This window comes from Budorcas taxicolor, chromosome 16, assembly GCF_023091745.1.
Source record: "Budorcas taxicolor isolate Tak-1 chromosome 16, Takin1.1, whole genome shotgun sequence".
In the NCBI taxonomy this organism is placed as follows: Eukaryota; Metazoa; Chordata; class Mammalia; order Artiodactyla; family Bovidae; genus Budorcas; species Budorcas taxicolor.
The window spans coordinates 4,805,006-4,826,115 of NC_068925.1; the positions used below are offsets into that span (position 1 = coordinate 4,805,006).

At 53.3% G+C, this 21,110-nt stretch overlaps 1 protein-coding gene across 1 annotated transcript in view; it reads left to right on the plus strand.

Moving 5' to 3' along the window:
* The first annotated feature begins 415 nt into the window (after window positions 1-415).
* The window catches only part of TMCC2 (transmembrane and coiled-coil domain family 2), a 37,440-nt gene continuing 16,745 nt past the window's right edge, over window positions 416-21,110 (plus strand). The window contains exons 1-2 of the mRNA XM_052653715.1: window positions 416-982; window positions 12,302-12,817. Coding sequence (XP_052509675.1) covers window positions 776-982; window positions 12,302-12,817 — 723 coding nt within the window. The 5' untranslated portion in view covers window positions 416-775. The remainder of the gene's footprint in view (window positions 983-12,301; window positions 12,818-21,110) is intronic.

The following is a 21,110-nucleotide window of genomic DNA, read 5'->3' on the forward strand; positions in this document are numbered from 1 at the left end:
GATTGCTCCTGGGGGATCGCGCGGTGCAACCAACCCCAAGGACGCGGCCGCGACGCCCCCCCCCCCGGCCCTCGGGGCTCCCCATTGGCCCGCGGCCGTCGTCACGCCCTCCTAGCCTCGCCTCCCCCGCCCGGCCGCCGCACCGGCCGGCTAGGTTGCACGCTGGCCGCGGGCTCAGGCCGCGGCGGCGGCTTTGCAGCAGGCGGTGCGGCGGGCGGGGGCCGGGCGCGCGGGCGGGGCGGGGGCGCGCTGCGGGCTCCTCCGCCGGCAGGTGCGGGCCGGGGGCCCGCGGCGGGGCGGGGGGCCGCAGTCGCCGCCAAGGGCGGCAGACGAGGACCTGCCCGGCCGGCCGCCCCATGCCTGCCGCGCCCAGCAGCCCGGCCCGCCGGGAGGGATGCGCGGTGCCGCCCGGTTCTCCTCCGCCCTGCGCGTGCCCTGAAGCAGAAAGTTTGGGGGCCGGGGGCTGTCTTCCTCCTCCCGCTCCAATGACTGCCCAAGGACTCCTGCTGCCCAGCCTCGACTGTGACCTGCCTTCGCTCCCCGGGTGGCGATGAACTATTCCAAGCTGTAACCAAGGCTCCCCGCTCCTCGCCCTTCCCTCACCCTCCCTTGAAAAGGTTTATTTTTTCAATTCAAGAGATTGTGATCCGCCCGACTCCCCTCCTCGTTAATAATTTAGACCCGGAGCCTCGTTCCTGAGTGTAAGAGGGGGTGCGGTCTGCCCCCAGGACGGCGCGCTGGAAGGACAGATTCCCCTTGCCGACCCATCTACACCATGAAGAGGTGCAAATCGGACGAGCTGCAGCAACAGCAGGGCGAGGAGGATGGAGCCGGGCTGGAAGATGCTGCTTGCCACCTGCCGGGTGCGGACATCCGGCCTGGGGAGGCCGCGGGTGCTAACTCTGCTGGCGGGCCAACTTCGGATGCGGGCGCTGCCGCGGCGCCCAACCCGGGTCCCCGAAGCAAGCCTCCCGATTTAAAGGTGAGCGCAGACCCTCCCCTTGAGAGCCCAACCGGCGACTTAGCTTTCCCCGCCCCACGCAGAAGTGCTGTAACAGGCTAAAAGTGATGGGGAAGCCAGACAGAGGTCAGAGAGGATGGGCAGATGTTCAGCCAGACCCTGGGCTAGATCTCAGGTACCATTTGTGCCTCTGTCTTTCAGCTTATTTCAGGCCTCTGTGTTTGTTCCTCATTATTCAGCAGACGTTCTAGTGACTCACGCATCGGAGGTTGTTTGAATAATGTGTGTGAAGCGCTATTCGCAGACAAAGAGCTGGAGAAATCCGAAATGCTAACTAAAAAGTTGACATCCCTTCCCCTCCCTGGAAGGGGAAGGAAATAACAGGGGTGGGAACCCAAGCAAAGGACCATTAGCTCCTTTGCTGAATTAGTTTCCTCCTTCTGGGACCTTCCTGGATTGAAGCTCAGTTTGTCCATCTGTGAAAGGGGAGTGTGGGTTTCCTGCCGTTAGGTGGAGCCAGAGGTTAAGCTAGTGCTTGGAGATCCGGGCTGGTTTCCTAAACCAGCCCCCAGGGTGGAGAACTGACAGGTGGCCGCTTGGTGCTTGCGCTGGTTTGGGGCCTCGGTTCAAGTTGCACACATGATGAGCCGGCAGGGAGAACCAGGATCTGAGAGAGGCGGCCACTTGCAGCTGGGAGTCCTTTATTTTCCAGCTTAGGTTGCCGAGACAATTATTGAGCTGTACTGGATATGTCTCTATATTAACTAAAACAGCAGCTGTGATAAATAATGCACCTTTGCTGGAGCTGCCACAGGAATTGCAGGCTCAGGCTTCTCAAGCAAGCTCACCGCCGGGCTGAGAGCGATGTCAGCCCAAGGAAGGAACTTAGACGCCTTGGAGACTGATGCCTTGGGGAGATTTTCTCCAGAGGGGGTGCAAGGTCTTGGCTAGGGGAGCCAAAGGACTCCATCATGTTAAATACAGCCTGTCTCCTACGGCAGCAGCCACTAAGGAGCTCGCCAGAATAAACCAATGACGCCCCTCGTTTGGCCTGAGCGGCACAGAGCCAGGAAGTCAGAGAGCAGGTGAGTGTGTGTCCCCTGTCTGTGTCCCTGGGGAGGGGCACGAAGGTGACTTCTGCCTCCATGCGTGTGTCTTAAAAATTGGTGGCAGTTATTTGAACGTAACCTCTGATTTTGCGGCTGCCCTTTTTCAGAGGATCGGGGCTAGCTTTATGTGTAAGATGAGCTCCACTGGGTAGGCAGTTCAGGGAGAGTCCTTGCTGCCTGGCCCACCTGCCACCTCTGAGCCCACCTGAGTGGCCAGGAGCCGTGGTTCCTATTTTCAATGAGATGGTGAAGGAAAAGGGCTGCCCTTAGTGCTGACGTGGGGCAGGGGCAGCCTTCTGCTGCAAACTTCAGCTTCCTTCTGGGCTGATCCAGATGGGTCTGGCCAGCACACCCTGATTCCTTGGTGAGATGGGATCCTCACCCCGAGTCCATGAAAAGCAGCCTTGGAAACTCCTCCACGATTCAGCTCCGGCCGCAGTGAAAACCACCGGCTCCGTTCATTTCCCCCGCTGCCTTCACAAGGGAAGGTGGGCTTGCGGTGGGGGCTGCAGTGTCTTTGTCTCTGTAGATAAAGCTGCTGAAAGAAGCTCATTCACCTCCACCTGCTTACCTCTTATACTCTCTCTCTCTCTCCTTCTTTTTGGGGGAGGGTGGTGGCGGTTGACACTGTCATTCTGGTTGGGGCAGACACAGCGACAACAGCTCTACACTTGATATTAAATGCGGGCCATCCCTGAACCACAGTTGAGATCAGGTGTGAGAAAAGGACACCTTTTCTTGTCCTTCCAAGTTGTCCTCCACCCCCATCAGAAAACATGTTTCTGAGCTGACCACAGCCGTGTGAACCCAGGCTGGCAGCTCAGGGAAAACCTAGCTGTTGCCTGCTCCGTGGGAGCTCGGGGAGACAAGCAGGGCCTTTTCCTGTTTATCTCCGTCTGCTTTATCACGTGTTTACAAAGTAGGGACTTCAGAGACAGACACCAACTTGGGGGCTATAGCAGTTTAATTTGCTGTGTGATCTCAGGCAAGTGACTCAACTTTTCTGAGCCTCTTTCTGGGGAAAGGGACTAGGAATTTTGAAGTATGTCTAAACTTATTTTCCAGCACTGGCATAGTTTTCCAGCAATGGAAAAATCCCATCTTTGGCTGTAGCGCTGCGTAGAAGCTACCTTGTTTTAGGTGTGATGGTGGTACCGGAATAGGGTAAGTTTGATTTGTTAACACCCCCTGTCCCCTACCTGTGTCTGGCCTGGAGCAACCTGCAGTTCTGGCTTGGTTTTGTTTTCATTTTAAACTTTGGAAATAGGAATTTCTGGTCCCTTAGTCTACTGCTGTTTTCTTGTAACAGCTCCAGGCGTTGTGATGGATTAGGGGCAGTGGAGGAAATCATCTTGAGGAAAAAAAAAAGGCTTTGTCTGAAGCACCTCGTGGAAGTTGGGCGAAAGGAGAGGACAGAGTGATCCGCACGTGCCCTGATAGACAAGCTTGTCGAGCAGCCCCGGAGCAGGGGCTCCGGTGGTCTCCCTTCTTGTCCTTCAGTGTTGTGGAGGACTGCACTGTAGATTTCTCCTGTGGTAGCCTGGGATCTGTGATTGGGGGCCGTGAAGGACCAGTGAGAAGGAAAAATAGTTAAGCAGCAATTTTAAAACTCTAATTGAAAAATAGCCTGAAAAAGTACATTGCCCCACAGGCAGCTTATGCAGGTGCTTTGGAAGCCTTCTCAGCTACTCTGCGCACTTGATGTGATCTTCAGGGGCAGTGTGACCAGACATTCCTGCAACAGGAGCCCCAAAATTCAGAGTCACATCGCCTTCCCCCTTGGCTTGTGGCTTGGACTCCGTTGAACCACTCGAGTTCATGTCTTGGATTCATTTGTGGTCATTATCCAGGCGTTTGCTCTTGCCAGTTTCCTTACTAGCTAGGAGGACACATTCGATTGCTGCTTACAGAGAGTGTTGGCTGACCAAAAGTACACTGAGATTTTCCAGCAAGTAAACCCAGTGCCAGTGAGAGCGGGAGTGGGAGGAGCTCGGGGAAAACTGCAGAAAGGGACGTGGAGCACACGTTCCTGTTAGAAACACGACATGTGGTAGATGTCGCTGAGGCCCGGGATGGGTGGCTAAGCATGAGAGTCAGCTGGCTCTGCTCTGAGGCCTTTTAGAAGCCCAAGGGCAGGGGAGGAAATCTGCCTTGCCATCTCTCCCACCCCTGAGCAACTGGAGGACTTGGCCTTTGTGAAAGGAAGGCTCTGGATGTGCTGCCCAGAAACTGTCCCCTAGACTTTCCCTGAGCTTCTCTTTCGTTTCGCAGATGCCTGTGCGACTCATTTCCCCAGAGAGTTCTGAACAGTGTTAATATTTTTTCCAAGAAGAAGAAGGGGGTGCTCTGAAGTGCATCATCCCAGTCCTGGTTCGAAATGCTTGTAACTCGGGACTCACTTGGGTGCTTTCCTCTGTACCATTCACTGCTCTTCCTGTCTGCTTGGAGTGAAGAGCGATTCGAAACCAAAGAGCTGAGGGAAAGTCACAGCTGAATCCGTAGGACTGTCCTTGCTGGCTCGCAGCCTGTGCTGAGCACAGGTGCACCATGTTCCTCGCTGCTCCCGGAGAGCCCACTGGCGAAGGCTTCACGGGGCAGCAGACACTGACCTTCCGTGGGAAAGCCTGTTTTAGATTGTGAAACACGCCATGTATGTAAAAGTGTCTGAGAGTATGTGTGCCCTTTAAATAACAGGGGCAAAATAGACACCCCAGCTACCTGCTACCTGAGAGGGGGAACATTTACATTCCCAAGAAGCTTCTGCTTATTTTTCTGTTCTTTTGTTTATTTTTAAGGCCCTGGGTTTTGATAAAATTTATGGGCCTCACTTTCTCTACTTTTTCAACGGAGAAGATCAGCAGCTTCGTGGGATGCTGGTGGGGTGGAAAGGTGCCTGTGAAGGGTTCCGGCGGTAGGCAGGGCTCTCTGTGGCCTTCTGCAACAGGGGGCCCCCAGCTGTCCTGCAGAAGGGACATGTTCCAGCGTGACGATTTCTGCAGTCTCAGGTGGGAGCGGGACCCTAGGAGAGGTTTCATCTGGAGAGATAGAGTTGAGGTAGAGCCAAGAATAAGGAAATGGGGAATCAGTTCTTTGGCAGCAGGTACTGCCTCGGCCTCCAGGCAAACAGGCCAAAACACTTGCAAGAAAGTCATCATCAAAGCACACCTAAGTTTAAGGGTGCTTCGAGCATCATTGATGAAATCAGAAACATAAGAGGTTGATCAGAAGACGTGTGCTTTGAGCAAGTTGTAAAGGGTGGAACTTTATTTACCAAAGAAGAGGAGAGCACTTTCTACGTGAGAGGGCAAGTGCCAGGTCCCGTGTAAGGCCAGTTCCTCTTTGACCAGATGCAGTTACCCAGCCCTGTAAGTAGTCAGGCACAGTGGAGGGCGATGAAGAATGCAGAGGGTGTCTGTTTTTGTCCCACCTGGACCTAACGGGAGGAGCATGGAGGGTCCTGGGGGCTGGTTGCCCCTCCCCCACCCCCTCTGCCTTCAGGAATTTTCAGAGACGTTCTGGACATGGACTCGGGAGGAATTGCTGGCCAATGCGAAAGCACATGCCAAATGAAGCTGTCTGTTCTGCTGCATATTGGGTTCTAGATGAATCCCCAGCTGCCCTTGTTCCAGTGAGAACTGTCTCGTAGGCTTGGCATCTACAGAATGTGCTGTTTTTTGTGTATTTAATTGTCTTCACTGCCAATCCCATTAATAAGAATCTCTCCTTCAGCAAGGAATTGAAACATCTGATAGAACTTGAATTAGGGGGCTGAAGTTTTAAAAAATACGTGTCAGGGCTGGGGAAAACAAATTCAGGTGGCTTCTCAGTGGTGGTCTTGGAGGCCAACTCAAAACTCACATCTGTTTTCATTTCTCCTTTAAGAAATGGGCTTTGAAATCCTCATAGTTAAGAATGATACGTTCTTAGAACGAGGCCACACTGGACAGGGTCCACCCTCATCAACCAAACACTTAAGCCTCTCTCCATGTTAAGAATTTAAAACAAAGCTGTTTGAGGGATCACAGGTACGTTTTGTGACTGTATGAAAAAGATAATATTTGACTTTTCATACCTATTGGCTAAAGGCGTCCAGCCAGGTTAGCTGAATGATGTCCACTTGGAAAACAAAGCTAGCTGGGAGGACATGGGCCTTGACCTCAGCCATTTGTGAGGACAGTCAACACATCCAGGCTCCTGGGTCTCTGTTCGTCCTTCCCCAAGAAGCCCGATCTTGGCAGTTACTGAGATGACAGACTAAGATTAGGTTTAAACTGCAGCAGGAGAGATCTGGGCTAGACATGAGAAAAAGTTGTGCAACTGAGCTTTTAAATCTTTGGAAAAGGTAATTGTCTAAGGATTAAATCTCCTTTTTAAGATGATCTTGTAGATGTGCAGTTTCCACTCAGAAATTTATTAAGTAGCGACGGGGCTCAGATGATAAAGAATCCCCTGGAGAAGGGATTGGCTGTCCACTCCAGTATGCTTGCCTGGAGAATTCCATGGACAGAGGAGCCTGGCAGGCTGCAGTGCATGGGGTAACAAAGAGTCAGACACGACTGAGTGACTAACACTTTCACTTTCAATGGCCATATTGGTGTGAAGGTCTCTGCCCGCTACTATTGGAGGCACAGAGATAATAGATGATATAGCTCCTGCCCTCCATGTGTTCATTGAGGATTCCATCCAGAAGCTAGTGAAAAGTTGGATAACAGTTTGAGAGAGCCATGTCACAAGGCAGAACATGATTAATGGCAAGATGAATGGTGTAGATAACAAGCTCTCTGGGGTTCAGAGCAGGGTGGTGAGATCTCTTTAGACTGGCGTGGTACGAGAGAACTGTATGGAGCAGGGGAGGTGGGTGGTGAAGGGTGGGTAGGATGAGAAGAGGCAGAGAGAGGGCACACCAGGAAGATAACTTTAATCAGAATCTCTTATGCTGGTGTATGTTGAGCCGATTCTGCCTAAAGACCCATTGCGTGAGGTCACTGGGCCTGACTTGCATTGACTCCAGGCAGAATTCTCTGAGCAATAAAGGAACAAGAAGTTTAAATAAAATTGAGAATGGGAAGATCATTTGCCCCTAAGTTGAAATCTGTTCTTTTTTTTTTAATGTCAGCTGAGTTGCTGGGGAAGAAAAAAATGATTCCGAAAGTCTTTCATCACTGTGTTTTTAAGAGAGACAGTTGCAGCCGCTCACTCTTCTCCATGACTATGGCCATGAGCGCCAGACCTGGGGTGACTGCTCCTCTCCTGCTCCAGCCCCAGGCTCCCCACCCAAGGCTTCTTAAGGGTAATCGGAGACTTCTGCAATGCACTTTTTATCTTGAGAGTAGGACTCTGTGGGTTTTTACAGTGATTAGCTCTTTAATGCTGGCCCTGTTTCCATAGAGACCCTATAAATAGAGGAACGTTGGCGACCTAGGCTTGCTGAGGCTCACAGTGACCCAGTCACCCCACTGAACCCTACCTGCCGAACCAGTGGTAGGGCAGAGGGCATTTCAAACCCAGCTGGGAGGAGGGGAGATGCAGTCAGCTGCCAGGCGGGGTAATTAGTTATAGGTCATCATCACTTTTAAAGATCCTTTCAGCATTAATGGGAGTTGTGAAGAACGCAGGGACTTGGAAGAGTTAGAAGCCGCTTTTGGCTATTTTTAACCAGATGGTACCAAAGTCACTGCACCCCAAAGCATTTTGCTTGATCTCAGGCAGCTGTGTTTGCAGCTTTTGGAGCAGACTTCCCCTTTCGGGGACCCACACCCAGGGAGGAGAACGGATGAAGCCTAACTGTTCAGAGACCACAGCCTTCTCAGGAAGGATCTTTCAGAAAGCATTTAGTCCACCCTTTCTTCCTGAGAGGATGATGGCACCCCAAGGAGGCGGGGCCCTTCCTGCCCTTAAAGCCGATTCAGGGGAGGGCAGCAAACGTCCCTCATTTCCCTCTGCAGGCGTGGGCACCTGGCCCTGGGGCACTCTGCATTCTGCCTCCCTTCTGGCCTCTGGGCAGTTGTGGGACGGTTTGTGCTCATTCTCGTGGATCGGGAGAGCTGTTTGTATCCCACCTCTCACTCCGAAGCAGCTCAGCTCTCTTCTCCTAATAAATACATGGCTGCGTTCGGCCACCAAAATGGCTCCTGGCAGCTGGGGAAAAGCATGAGACAATGTGGAGAAGCAAGTGACATTTAGTAGCTGGAACCTGTTAGTCAGAGCAGGTGGTGCTTTCTGCTGCGTTGGTGGCTGAGTTCCCTCAAGCTAGTCACCATGGTTTTCCTCATTTCCAAAACTTGAGGCTGGTTATGTGTGTATGCTGGGTTTTTTGTTTTGTTTTTTTTTTAAATACTTACCATGTTACGTCAAAACTCCTTAACTATCTCCTCTCTGACACCCACGTGCACATATCACTCTGCTCTCTTGCCTTGCACTTTGTGAGGAAAGACCCCTTGTATGGAGCCACCTCCCTCCCCCCATCATTCTTTGTCTTCTTCCTCACCATGGACTTTAGCAGACTCCTCCGTGCTGCTGGGACAAAGGTCCTTGGGTCACCCTGTCTCTCCTTGACCTGCAGAATGGAGGGCAGGGTGGGCAAGGAAGACCTACACTGGTTACAGGTCTTGCCCGCGTCCCACAGTGTAACATGAGAAGATCCACCGCAAGAGTTCAGGGGACTGAGCTCCCTGTGACTCAGGCATTCTGTTCTGTTTTGATCCTGCCTGTGATGCTGTTCCATTGTTGTTGTTGTTCAGCTGCTAAGTCGTGTCCAACTCTTTGCGACCCCATGAACTGCAGCATACCAGGCTTCCCTGTCCTTCACCATCTCTGCATCTTGCTCAAACTCATGTCCATTGAGTCAGTGACGCCAGTTCTCTTCTGGGACCGGTGTGAATACTGTGTCTGCTTTAGTCTCGGAATCGGCATGTGAGCCAGTGGAGGCTCATTTGAGTAGAAGTTGGAGACTCTCCTCCGGGAATGGAATGAGCCACTTAGCTGTGCTCTGCTTACATTTCTTCAGCTGTGAAATGGAGGCACATCCTGCCTCCCGGGCTTACACTTGTGTCAGGCGAGAAGGACAGCATACCTCGGAAGCACCTTGAAAAATGCTGTCGTATAACGTTTAAAATAATCTGACCGAGGTAGTTTGGATGCAGAGCAATATGGCAGACAGTGGGGACTGCTGTCCCCAGCGCCTACCCCAACCTCCCGGGGCTTGGGGAGAGGAGATGCCTCAGAACTCTAGTGCCGTCTTCTGAGGGAAGTCAGTATCTGAGTCGATGTGGAAGAGGGGCCTCAGTGTTGGAGAGGCTAGGCTGGGAGTGCCAGGGAGGGAAGGAAGAGGCCTGGAGTAGAATGCTAGAAAGACCGTTTGTAATATGTAATGTGACCACTTGGCAGAAGTTGCTGGGCAAGTGCCAGAGCCAGCTGGCCCCATCCGTGATGTCTGCAGGAAGGTCTGGTATCAGCCTGGGCCCGAGGAGGGGGAGGGTGTCCCGGCCTGTCTCTGGTCCAGAGGCCACAGGATCTGGCGGTTTCCAAGTCTGGCAGAATGCACTCCTCAGTCCGGCCTTCCTTGACCGTGGTGGTTTTACTTGAGCCGACTCTGCCCCGGGCTGGCCCTGGAGACGGTGGCTCCGTGGGGAGACCCAGCACCTCCAGGGCTGCCCCAGGATTAAATTCTTGAGGAGCGGTGGTGGTCACCTTCATCTCCTCACCTAAAAATGGAAATGTTGCTGCTGTTGCTTTTATTAGTTTCTGGGAAAGTCGAGTGAGATCATGCAGGAGAAAGAACATGTTGAAAACTGTAAACCATAAGTTCACAGTGAGCTGTGGTGATAAAACTTATCTGGTCTGTAAAATGGGTGTTATAAAGGCCCCACCTACTTTGAAGATTGTGGGACTATTCAAACGGGGTGAAAAGTGAAAATCCTCCACTTTGACACAAATCCACAGTAGTGTGCGTAGTTACTGACATCAGATGCAAGTGCAGCTGTCTGCACAAACCAAGCTGAGGTGTCAAGTAGCAGTGAGAGTGCTGCTGCCCTGTGCTTAGTCACTCTGTCGTGTCCAGCTCTTTGCGACCACGTGGACTGCAGCCCGCCAGGCTCCTCTGTCCATGGGAATTCTCCAGGCAGGAAGATGGGAGTAGGTTGCCATGCCCTTTTTCAGGGCATCTTCCCAATCCAGAAATCGAACTGGGGTCTGCACTGCAGGCGGAGTCTTTACCAGCTGAAGCACCAGGAAAGCCTTAACAGAGTGAAAGTGAAAGTCGCTGAGTTGTGTCGAACTCTTTGCGACCCCATGGACTGTAGCCTGCCAGGCTCCTAGTCCGTGGAATTCTGGCCAGAATACTGGAGTGGGTAGCTTTTCCTTTCTCCAGGGGATCTTCCCAACCCAGGGATCAAACCCAGGTCTCCTGCACTGCAAGCAGATTCTTTACCAGCTGAGCCACAAGGGAAGCCCAGGAATACTGGAGTGGGTAGCCTACAGTGAGAGTGGGGTCGGCTAATACAGATCTGAAGATGGTTTTCTCTTGGTGTCTGCATGGTTCAAGTTTTCTCCTCTATAAGGTTGTTTCTAGAAAAAAAGAAAATCCAGTACTTGTAATCCTTTGGAAGGTTTCCTAGCTGACAGGCTGCCTCCTGAGGGCGTTCCTTACAGATGAAGACCTCCTGTAGCTCATGGAGCCCCGGGTCGCTTGGTTCTGAGTTCCCCTCTCAGGAGTTAAGGGTTCCGCTGGCCCTCCAAGTCTCAGCCCCCTGCCTGCTGGCTCTGAAGTTCTCTGCTGAGAGTCGGCTCCACCACGTGAGCCGGCCCCCACGCGGAAGCAGTGGTCTGGAGTTATCTCGCACGTGGCCTCGCCCTGGCCAGGCAGTAGGCTGCCCCTGTCTGTGCAGTTCTGCCTGGGGGGCAGGTGGAGCGCCTCAGGGGCAGGACTGTGAAAGCCTGGGGCCATGGCGGCTCTGGGCTCCAGCGCCCCCTTGGTTTGCTCCAGCCTGTGGACAGCTGGTTCCAATGTGTATGCCGAGGAGGTCGTCCTGGTTCCAATGTGTATGCCGAGGAGGTCGTCCCTTTACTGCCTGCGCTGGAAGGTGTGCCCGGAGACGTCGTTTATGTGCTTTTTTCCATTTACCAGGTTATTATGCAGGATGCAAATGAATAGCCAAATGAAGAGGCACGCTTCATGGGTGCGACTAACCTGAGTGCACAGGTTAGGCCCTGAGCGACTAACCTCCAGTGAAGATGTTTCGAAGGGTCTTGGGTACAGGAGTTTCTGTTGCCCTGGAACTGGGATGTGCTACCCTCCTGACATGTGGAAGTGTTTATCAGCCTGGAAGCTTCAGTAAAATGTATTGCTATGTCAGAAATGAGATGGCCTATAAATAAGAGAAAATTACTCTAAAGTTGTATAGGTAACGACAGACTTGTTTATTTCATGAACCAAGAATCCCAGGGTAGGCATCCACACCCGATTTGATGACTCCATAGGGTCATCACATTCCCAGGCGTATCCCTGGGGGCTTTACCAAGATGGCTGTTGGTAAAGCATGATCCAGGCATTACCTCCACATTCCAGGTGGGAAGAAGCAAGAAGGGCTAGTGCCTTTATTAGGAAAGCAAAAGTTCCCCCAGAAAGCTCATCTTGCTTTTCATTGGCCAAGACTGTGTCATGTAGCTACCCCAGGCTGCCAGGGCCTCTGATGAAGCAAGAATTTTTAGTGTGGTGCAGGAAGGCCATGCAATTTGGGAAGAAAGGAGAACAGATATTGGGTAGGTGATTAACAATATCTGCTGCATAGTATAATCTGATTGCATGACTCTGATTTTCCCAAGGAGCATTGCAATGAGGCATCCTTTGGGCCAAAAGAGGATCTTGAGGAAGGATCTGATCTAGAAGGAGGGAGGTCTCAGGGGTGGGTGGAGAATCCATCCAGAGGGATAAAACTCATGAGCCAAGTGCCGCCAGCATGTGGCACTGAGCCCCAGACTGTAGCCACAAGGATACCGTGACCAGTAACCCTGAGCCATGTGTGGATTAGGAGTGTCCCGAGGGAAGCCATGGGGATACATATATTTGGGGAGGAGAGGAGTGGGGCTGGGTTGCCCCCTTCCCGCAGCCGTTCACGGGGATCTTCCAGTTTCAGGCGGCTGTAGGAGCTGCACTAGTGTCCCAGGAACAGACCCCTTGCCTCTGGCCCAGCCAGCTTTGCACTCACAGGGTTCTTCATCCTTCTCCCTTCAGAAAATCCAGCAGCTCTCGGAGGGCTCCATGTTTGGCCACGGCCTGAAGCACCTGTTCCACAGCCGCCGCCGGTCGCGGGAGAGGGAGCACTCGTCGTCTCAGGACCCGCAGCAGCAGCAGCAGCAGGGCATGTCCGACCACGAGTCCCCGGACGAGAAGGAGCGCTCCCCAGAGATGCACCGCGTGTCCTACGCCGTGTCCCTGCACGACCTGCCCGCCCGGCCCACCGCCTTCAACCGCGTGCTGCAGCAGATCCGCGCGCGGCCCTCCATCAAGCGGGGCGCCAGCCTGCACGGCGGCGGCGGGGGCGGCAGCCGGCGCGCCAAGAGCAGCTCCCTGGAGCCGCAGCGCGGCAGCCCCCACCTGCTGCGCAAGGCCCCCCAGGACAGCGGCCTGGCCGCCATCCTGCACCAGCACCAGGGCCGCCCCCGCTCCTCCTCCACCACCGACACGGCCCTGCTGCTGCCCGACGGCGGCTCCCTCCTGGCGGAGGAGGCCGAGGGTCTCGGTGACAAGGTGAGGCGGGCCTTCCGGGCTGGGGCCGCCGCGCAGGGGGCCTCGGGCCTCGGGCCTTGAGGACCTGCGCTGGGGCCTGGCCTGGTGGGTGCGGACACCCCGCCTCTGGGGAACTGTCTGTTTCATGGAAGGAGCCAGAGAGAGGACCAAGCCAGAAGCAAGGGGCGAGCCCCCCAAAGCCGATTTTTGTTTGCTTAGGAATTTAGTTTTTCAAAATTATCTTTTCCTTGGGCTGATAGTAAATTTGGTGTGTTTTCCTTAAGCGTGCGCTCAAGAAACAATACATGCAGTAGTTTGGACTAGCGTCAACCGTGGTTGTGCCACTTTCTGCCTGAGTCAACTCAATATTTCGTGCATACTTGTTATGCGCTATAAGAATGAATGAGCTGGAGGGAACAAGTAGGGTTAGGGCTGTCCTCACTGAATAGAAGGGACACAGATGGGTGAACAGACAGAATGGGGTGATGAGGGTGTGACAGAGGATGTGAGAACTTGTTGGGGAGGACCTCCTGGAGGAAGCCACTGAGCTAAATTCTTGAAGAAGGAGTACAATTTAGCCAGAGGACTTGGGGCAAGTGTGGGGGCTGGAAGGGTATAGTGTACAGAGAAACAAGCCGCTGCTGGGGACTGCCTCAGATTCACTGCAGTTGGAGTGTCCAGTGCTTTTGGGGATTGACAGGTAAGCAGAGGTTAGATCACACCAGGTCTTGCCATGTGGAGCCTGGGGGAGTGTGACGTTGTCAGAGGGTGTTAGGCCGGAAACTGGCTGGAGGAGGCCCCGCTGGGTCTTAGTGTAGATGGTAGATTAGGAAGCCTGGCAGGAATGGAGTCAAAGAAACCATTATCAGAGCTGTCGCTGGAGTCTAGGCCGCATCAGTGAGGATGGAAGGGCAGAGACAAACTCAGAGGACCTCTGGCAGTTCTCATCAATAGTACTAGGCAAGAAAGTGGATGTGGAAGATGGAACTGAGCTGGGTGTGGATGAGACTTTGAAGCAAGTGTTAAGTACGGTGGAGGCCAAGGACAGAGCTGACGTGTAAGGGACAGCAACAGGTCTGTAGGAGTGAACCTGAGAAGGGATGATGTCGAAGCACGACAGAGGAGTTTTCAGAGGGAGGAGGTTTTCAACAAAGTGAAATGCGGTGAGAGTGAAAGGTCAGATCTGGATTTGGACACGTACGTAGACGGTATCAAGCAGTGAGGGTCACTGATAACTGTGGCAAGAAACTGGTTTTAGTAGACTGTGGAGATGGTAGAAGTGGAGGGGCAGAAAGTGGGGGGAGAAAGGACAGAATTGGTTGAGCAGTCTGGTTTGTGTTAGTTTTTAAAAGATGGCCGGGGAGGGCTACAGATCACTTAGTGGGTCAGGAAAAAGGCTTTTTACTTCTTTGCAAAGTGAAATGGGAAGCCGTTAGGTTTTGGACAGATGAGGGACACCCTATAAGGAGACGGAGCTGGGTGCTGTGTGGAAGCCAGGCTGTGAGCAGGGAGGCTAGGAAGCTGTTGGAAGCCCCCAGAAGTGAGATGCCGGAGATTACTGCAGGGTGAGAGTCGGGGGAGGGCTGGATTCTGGACTCCCCTCAGAGATCAAACAACAACGGTTCCTGAAGAATGCGGGGCAGGGCAGAAAGGGAGCAGGCAGAGAGGGCTCACAGGTTTCGGCCTGGCTGCTGAGAAGAAGAAATTGCCATTAGCTGAGTTGGACCAGCACAGCTGGAGGGGCTGTGGGAGCAGAAATCAGAGCTAGTCTTTGGACATGTTCCGTTTGAGATGATTATTAAACATCCATGTGGAAATGCCAAATAAACAGTCAGATGTTGGAGTCTGTAGTCTTGGGAAGAGACCCAGGCTGGAGACAGACATTTAGGGGTTGTCAGCATATAGAGTATTTAAAACGATGGCCCTGAACCATCTGCAAGCTTAGTTTCAACTGCAGAGATGACTGTGCCAAGAATGAGATCTGGATGTGTCGGCTGAAAGGAAAAACGTGGCTTTGTGGAAGGAAGGGAGACCCAAAGGGAACTAGCAGCAGGAACCAAGTTGTTCAGCCCTTCATGAGCAAGTGTTTTTTGTTTGTTTTGGGTTATTCTTGGCTATGTAGCACAGCTTACAGTATCTTAGTTCCCCCGCTGGGGCTTGAACCTGGCCCCTGGCAGTGAAAGTGCCACGCCCTAACCACTGGACTGCTGCAGAATTCCCAGTGAGCAAGTATTTTATTTGCAGCAGCCACCAGGCCCGCCTCTTGCTGCTGCTGAGTCAGTGGATACCTTTTAAAAGTCACTTTAGAACAATCCTAAAACAGGGTCTCTGGTCCTGGAGCCATTTCACAAGGAGAGAGAACGTGGGCATTGTAGTCTTGAAGCTGTCTGAGCAGATGGAGTGGGTGCGCAGCGGGCACTTTTGGAGGCTGTCAAAGTTTGTTGCTGTTTGCTGAGTGGGCATGCAGGGGGCTGGGGGGGACGGGAGGGCATCAGCTGGGTAGTTTTTCCACGAGGTTCATGTTTGGTCTTCACACGGCCCCCAAGATATCCAGGAGGCAGACAGGGTTCTGTTCTTTGTTGCTGGTGGAAGGCATGACTGCAGACTCCTGGGTGAGCTCACTGGCGGATGGTTCCTGAGGTGCAGGATGGAAATGGGGAAAATGGTTATTCCAGGGACTGTCTTATATCCTCATTTAGAAGGTTCATCCTTCCAGAGCTTCATCGCCTGTGTTGTTCAGTTGCTCAGCCACGTCCAGCTCTTTGTGACCCCATGGACGACTGTACGCCAGGCTTCCCCGTCCTTCACCATCTCCTGGAGCTTGGTCAAACTCATGCCCATTGAGTCGGTGATGCCATCCAACCATCTCATCCTCTGTCGTCCCCTTCCCCTCCTGCCCTCAATCTTTCCCAGCATCAGGGTCTTTCCTAATGAGTCGACTCTTCGCATCAGGTGACCAAAGTACTGGAGTTTCAGCTTCAACATCAGACCTTCCAATGAATATGCAGGACTGATTTCCTTTAAGATGGACTGGTTGGATCTCCTTGCAGTTCAAGGGACTCTCAAGAATCTTCTGCAACACCATAGTTCAAAAGCATCAATTCTTTGGTGCTTAGCTTTCTTTAGGGTCCAACTCTCACATCCATACACGACTACTCGAAAAACCATAGCTTTGACTGTACATACCTTTATTGGCAAAGTAATGTCTCTGCTTTTTAATATGCTGTCTAGATTGGTCATAGCTTTTCTTCCAAGGAGCAAGCGTCCTTTAATTTCCTGGCTGCAGTCACCATCTGCAATGATTCTGGAGCCCAAGAAAATGAAGTCTGTCACCGTTTCCATTGTTCCCCCATCTATTTGCCATCAAGTGATGGGACTGGGTGCCGTGATCTTAGTTTTTTGACTGTTGAGTTTTAAGCCAGTTTTTTCACTCTCCTCTTTCCCTTTCATCAAGAGGTTCTTTAGTGCCTCTTCGCTTTCTGTCATAAGGGTGGTGTCCTCTGCATATCTGAAAGTTGTTGATATTTCTCCCGGCAATCTTGATTCCAGCTTGTGGTTCATCCAGCCTGGTATTTCTCGTGATGTACTCTGCATATAAGTTCAATAAACAGAGTGACAATATACAGCCTTGACATACTCCCTTTCTCAATTTGGAACTAGTCTGTTGTTCCATGTCTGGTTCCAACTGTTGCTTCTTGACTTGCATACAGGTTTTGCAGGAGACAGGTAAGGTGGTCTGGTGTTCCCATCTCTTTAGGAATTTTCCACAGTTTGTTGTGATCCACACAGTCAGAGGTTTTAGCGTAGTCAATGAAGCAGAAGTAGATGTTTTTCTGGAATTCTCTTGCTTTTCCTGTGATCCAGCGGATGTTGGCAATTTGATCTCTAGTTCCTCTGCCTTTTCTAAAACCAGCTTAAACACCTGGGAGTTCTTGGTTCACTTACTGTTGAAGCCTGGCTTAGAGAATTTTGAGCATTCCTTTACTAGCGTGCGAGATGAGTGCAGTTGTGCAGTAGTTTCTCTTGGCATTGCCTTTCTTTGGGATTGAAATGAAAACTGACCTTTTCCAGTCCTGTGGCCACTGCTGAGCTTTTCAAATTTTCTGGCCTATTGACTGCAGCACTTTCACAGCATCATCATTTAGGATTTGAAAGAGCTCAACTGGAATTGCATCACCTCCACTAGCTTTGTTTGCAGTGATGCTTCCTAAGGCCCATTTGACTTCACATTCCAGGATGTCTGGCTCTAGCTGAGTGATCACACCATCATGATTATCTAGGTCATGAAGATCTTTTTTTATAGCTCTTCTGTGTATTCTTGCCACCACTTCCTAATATCTTCTGCTTCTGTTAGATCTGTGCCATTTCTGTCCTTTATTGAGCCCATCTTTGCATGAAGTGTTCCCTTGGTATCTCTAATTTTCTTGAAGAGATCTCTAGTCTTTCCCATTCTATTGCCTGATTAATCCTGATGACATCTCTGTGAAGTTGCCAGAGCAGTACTTTTATCTCCATTTTATAGATGAGCAGACTGAGGTCTAGAGGAATCAGGAGGCTGCTTGCCTAAGGGCACCTGGCTAGTCTGTGGCAGAGAGGCGACTAGACCCTGTGTTTCTAGCATGTCCACAAGACCATTCTGAGATCTGAAGTCTCTAAAACCGCCAGGGACCTTTTATGCAACACCCGTGGTGAGCGGGTTGCGTCCGCCCAAGGACAGTGACTCTATCTCATGGTTGCCGTTTCCCCTTCTGTGTACATCCCTTCTGACCCAGTACTGTCCCCCAGGAATGGGTATGGCCCTGGGGGATGCTGAGAAGAGAGGGTGCCTTCATGTCCTGTGGAAAGGGGTCTTCCAGGGGTCAGCAAACCCTGCGTGGTCAGCCGACTCCCTCAAACCCAGAGGCCTCCTTGGCTGGTGTGCAAAGCTGGTCCTGCCCTGGTCTCTGGGCGTGAATAGAAGGGATTCTTCTCTCTCTAGTAAACACAGCCCCACATGCTCTCTGCAAGCTCCCTGGTGATTACTAGCATCTATTTTTAATTCATAAGCCTCCCCCACTACCCACACCCCTTGCCATTGTTTAGAAACCAGCAGCTGACTTTCAGCCCAGAGCCGGCCCTGCCAGGGGTTGAATTGCCCGTACACCCTGGAGGCAGCTTCAGTTCCTCAGCTGTCCTGAGAGGCTCAGCCCAGCTGCTCCCTAGCAAAGGGGGGCACCTGGAGCCCCATGGAAGGCAGGGCACAGCAGAGGCTGAGAGAGGGGTTCGTAGTCCCAGGAGGCAGCTCAGCCCTGGTGGTGTGGTTTGCCTCCAGATCCACTTCGAGATTGTGCCTTAAATGATTCCCCTTTCAAAACAGACACAGATTGTCATCTCAGCCTTGCCATTCTGCTTTCTACTATTGGTGTGACACTGAGCAAGATAACCACTCTTATGTCTGGAAAGCAGATACATGCACTGGGACACTGGCAGATGAGCAGGCAGTGACATCCGGGTTCCCCGTTTGCGAGTGGTCTTAACCTCTGGGAACCTGGGCCCTGGCGGTTTCAGCAGAAACCTCTGGTGGTATGTGCAGTGGCAATAGTTAGGCCACTTGGTTCCTCGGCAGAGAAGTCTCACCCCTCTTCCCAGTCTCTCTTTTGCTGAGCAGCAATTCTTAGAAAACGCAGTGCACTGTCAGGAAAGCCTAGCAACTCTTCTGTCCTGCCTTGATAACCTGCTCCCAGACTTCCAGAGAGTGGATTCGTCATCGCAGGGGTCAGAGACTCGTTTTCCCTTTCTCCCAAGTTGGGCTGGGTCATTGCTTCCCTCTTGGCCTTGTTCAGAAGCTCTCCATAGCTGTTGCTTCATGGAAGGCTTGAGCTGGGTGCTGCGGTGGGAGGGTCTCTGGAGAGGGAGAGCCTGGTGTGTTCACAGCTCACAGCCGGCTCTGCCAGCCTGGCCCTGACCTTGCCCTGGTCATCCTGCCCCGTCTGTGCAGAGAGGCTGGTCCTCCTAAGAACAAGGCACGGCATGGGTTGGGGGGTGGGTGTCCAAAGCTCACAGAGGGTGTCCAGAGCCTTAGGAGACTGACACGGATTGCCCAGTGGCTGAGGACTTTAGCAACAGGCCAGTCTGTGGCCCCTGGCTTTGAGGGCAGGTTGGGTGGGAGAGAGGCCCGGCGCTGCGGGGAGGGCATGGAGATGATGTCGTCATGGACCTTCGCTGTGACCTCACCGAGGTGTTATCTCCAGGTCCCAGATGGGGAGGCCGGGGAGGGGTCGGGGCCTCCGCCCATCACGTAAACCAGAGCTCTGGACAGCCTGTTTGGTACACTCTGGCCAGATTTATCCAACAACAAGATTTCCTCTCTGCCCTGGTAAATAAGGGGCATAAACAAGCACCTCTGTTTACTGGCAGGAATGGCAAGTGAGGGGCCGCCCTCAGTCCTAGGCTGCTGCCAAGAAGACAGATTTTGGCAGGTGTCAAGGGGCCTGGTTTATTTATGGCTGGGAGCCGGTTCGGAGGTGGGTGGGGCCCGCTCTGCTGAGAGAGGTTTCCGAACATGTCCCCCAGGCGCGGGGAGGCTGGCCTGTTCATCAGCAAGACCTGCTGACATGTGTGAGCGGCCAGGTTCCCTGAGAGGCCGAGGGCCCCGTGTGCCCGCCCGTCCACACCAGCGCGTCCACTTTCAGAGCCACGTCAGAGCCTGCGTGCACGCGGAGTCTGCCAGCCCGAGCTCGCCACCAGTGGCTGGGAGGACGGCTGCCCTCTCCCGTCTCCTCCTCTTCCTTCCTTGCTTCCTCTGTGTGTGGGGAGGCTCCTCAGACGAGGGGCACCCAGCCCAGCCTGGCGGCCTCTGGCTGCCGGCTGCTCGCCAGGCCCAGGCCGGTGCCTCTGTGCTTCGTCGTGAACTGCTGCCTCCTGTCTCAGTGATTGCTGCTGCTGCTGCTAAGTCGCTTCAGTCGTGTCCGACTCTGTGCGACCCCTCAGACAGCAGCCCACCAGGCCCCCCCGTCCCTGGGATTCTCCAGGCAAGAACACTGGAGTGGGTTGCCATTTCCTTCTCCAGTGCATGAAAGTGAAAAGTGGAAGTGAAGTCGCTCAGTCGTGTCTGACTCTTAGCGACCCCAGGGACTGCAGCCCACCAGGCTCCTCCGTCCCTGGGATTTTCCAGGCAAGAACACTGGAGTGGGGTGCCATTGCCTTCTCCAGCCTCAGTGATTAAAAGCCCCTATTTCCCAGTGTGTCTGTGGGATCTGGTGAGTTAAGACGCTCTTCCTTTAGTCTGATTTGAGTGCCTCATGTTCAGGTGAAATCCCTGTGCCCTTTAGGGGTCCTCTCCAATCAGGAGAGAGGTCAAGAAAATGGAGGACTCTGCCCCGTAGTCCCCGCTCTGACAGCAGAGGTTGTACGCAGCAGCCTCTTTAGAGCAGGACTTGGGGCTCAGTTGGCCCAGGAGGCCGCCGGCCTCTGGAACTAGCCTTTATTCATCTTTTCCGCACTGACATCCACGACTCTTTCCAGACAGAAAGTACCCAGCGCTCCCCAGGTTAGCTCTGGCTTCTGGGAATACAGCATCCCCCCTGGGTACGGGGGTGAAGCTAGATAACGTCCAGCTTACCTGGCAAGGCCTAGATGGCATGCCTTCCCACCGCACCTGACTCCAAGCCCTGCCCCAGCAGGGTGAGGTGCTTCCAGCTCAGACACAGGTGGGAAGCCCCGTCAGGCCCAGCCTTCCCCCTCAGGAGCCTCAGCCCCTTGCACCCGGCCCAGTGCCCAGGGGGCGGTGTGCCCAGGGCTTGGGTGTCAGCCCCCAACGCCCACGCTGATGACAGCGGCAAGAGGAGTCTGTGTCTTTGGCTCCTGCTGACGGGGAGCCAGCACTGGTGGTGTGGGCCAGGTCATGGGAGCTGGCCCGGGTCTTCCCCGCCACCGGGCACATTGCTCTGTGGACCCAGCACATCCCTGGGACGCGAAACCTGACCCTGGTCCCCTCTGGTGCCAGATGAGTCAATGGAAATACAGTATTGTTTACCCGATCCCTGCTCCCCCTCTTCTTGCTCTTCAAAGGCATAGTTTAGGCTTTGTACCTGTGCTGCAGGGCAGAGGACCCTGAAATGGGAGCAAGGAGGCTGCGCACACCCCACTGCATTCCTTCCAGGCTCCGAGGAACCCAGGGCTCCCCCGAGCTGCAGTGGGGGCTGGGGGCAGGAAGTGAAGTTCCGGGAACAGGAGCCTTCTCTGACCTCCGTCCCTCTCCAGTGACAGGCCCCAGGGTGTGACAGGCGGCGGGTCTGACTGTTCTCTGCCTCCCTACCCCTCCACTGCCACAGTC